The following is a 1,542-nucleotide window of genomic DNA, read 5'->3' as shown; positions in this document are numbered from 1 at the left end:
CCTAGTAAACATCCGACTGATAAAGGGACAGACACTCTACTGTGCATTCGTAGACTTCAAGGCTGCATTCTCTGAAGTGTCACATGAGCTGCTCTGGAAGAAACTCTTCAATATGGGAATCTCAGCTAAGTACATCAACACCATGAAAAACTTATACACCCATGCAAAAGCTAGAATCAGGGTTGCTAACCTATTCACAGAAGAAGTCAGCATATCCAAAGGAGTAATGCAGGGGGACTCAATATCTACAGTTCTCTTTATCCTGTTCCTGAATGATATCAAGGAATACCTAGAGAATCATGGGCTAAGAGGAGTTAACATCAACCCTACTCAAAACATTATATCACTCTTGTACTGTGATGATCTCATATTGTTTGCAGACAGCAAGGCAGAACTGCAAAAAATGTTGAACTCCCTAGAAAAATACTGTGAAGAAAACAAAATGATTGTGAATGAGAAAAAAACCAAAATTGTAATTTTTCGTAGAGGAGGGAGAATAAAAGATTCAGATGTTCTCTACTACAAACACAAGAAACTGGAGATAGTCAGCACATTCAACTATCTTGGTGTCTCTTTCTCATCACATGCAGTTTTTCATCAAGCTGCCGAACAAGCTAACTCCAAGGGTAGAGCGGCTATAGCAAGTGTGAAAAGAACAATGAGTGCATCGCAGATGAAGTCCTGGGACAGCAGGAAAAAGTTGTTAGAAGCCTGTGTAAAAACAACACTACTCTATGGCGCAGAAATATGGGCTTTTAGATATGTGGACAACATTGAGAAGTGCCAAAGTTTCCTCTTCAAAACACTGTACTGCCTCCCCCGTAATACACCCAACTACACAATCAGGCTTGAGATGGGCGTGGTTAAGTTATCCCACTCAGTTTTCCTTCAAATGCTTCGCTGGTGGATGAAACTCCTCATGATGGCACAGGATAGATATCCGAAGCTGTGTTATCTCGAGCTGTGCGCTTTAGATCAGAGATCATGCAACATTGAAAAATACAACTGGGCAACACAATTGAAAAGACAACTTGTTGAACTAGGTTTCGCTCAGGTATGGGAATCTCAGGACGCCTCAGTGGTGAAGAGCAACATGGAGGATATTCTGGAAAAACTAAAGGAGAACCTAATCAATGCAGATATTGAAAGATGTAGAAACTCAACCTACAGCACTCTGTACCGTGACCTGAAACCATTGGACAACATACCAAGTGTATCACCGTACCTGCAGCTCAGCCTACCTATGGACACCTGTAGGGTATTAGCCCAGATCAGACTGGGTAGCAATCAGGCAGTAAGGATCTACACCAAAGGAATCACTTACACTTGGGATACAGAAGAAACATGTAAAATCTGCAATCTGGGTGAAAAGGAGGGGCTACTCCATTTCTTTGTAAATTGCCCTCAATATTTCCCATTGAGAGAACGCTACTTACATAAATATCTTGAGCAGGGAGAGCATACATTGGTTAACTTATTGAATCGTACAAATAAGGTAGAACTTAGCAATGTATACTTTTACATAATAGGAGCACTGAAACT

At 41.1% G+C, this 1,542-nt stretch overlaps 1 protein-coding gene across 1 annotated transcript; it reads left to right on the top strand.

The window, feature by feature from the left end:
- Positions 1-112: 112 nt before the first annotated feature.
- On the top strand, positions 113-1,346 carry LOC103522856 (the record flags this gene model as incomplete). The annotated part of the gene is made up of 1 exon (XM_008487943.1): positions 113-1,346. A coding segment is annotated over exon 1 (1,234 nt), but the record flags the coding sequence as incomplete, so codon positions are not given.
- Positions 1,347-1,542: the final 196 nt, after the last annotated feature.

This window comes from Diaphorina citri, unplaced genomic scaffold (assembly GCF_000475195.1).
Source record: "Diaphorina citri unplaced genomic scaffold, Diaci psyllid genome assembly version 1.1 scaffold12051, whole genome shotgun sequence".
Lineage (NCBI taxonomy): Eukaryota > Metazoa > Arthropoda > Insecta > Hemiptera > Psyllidae > Diaphorina > Diaphorina citri.
This window is presented reverse-complemented; position numbering and strand designations above follow the sequence as displayed.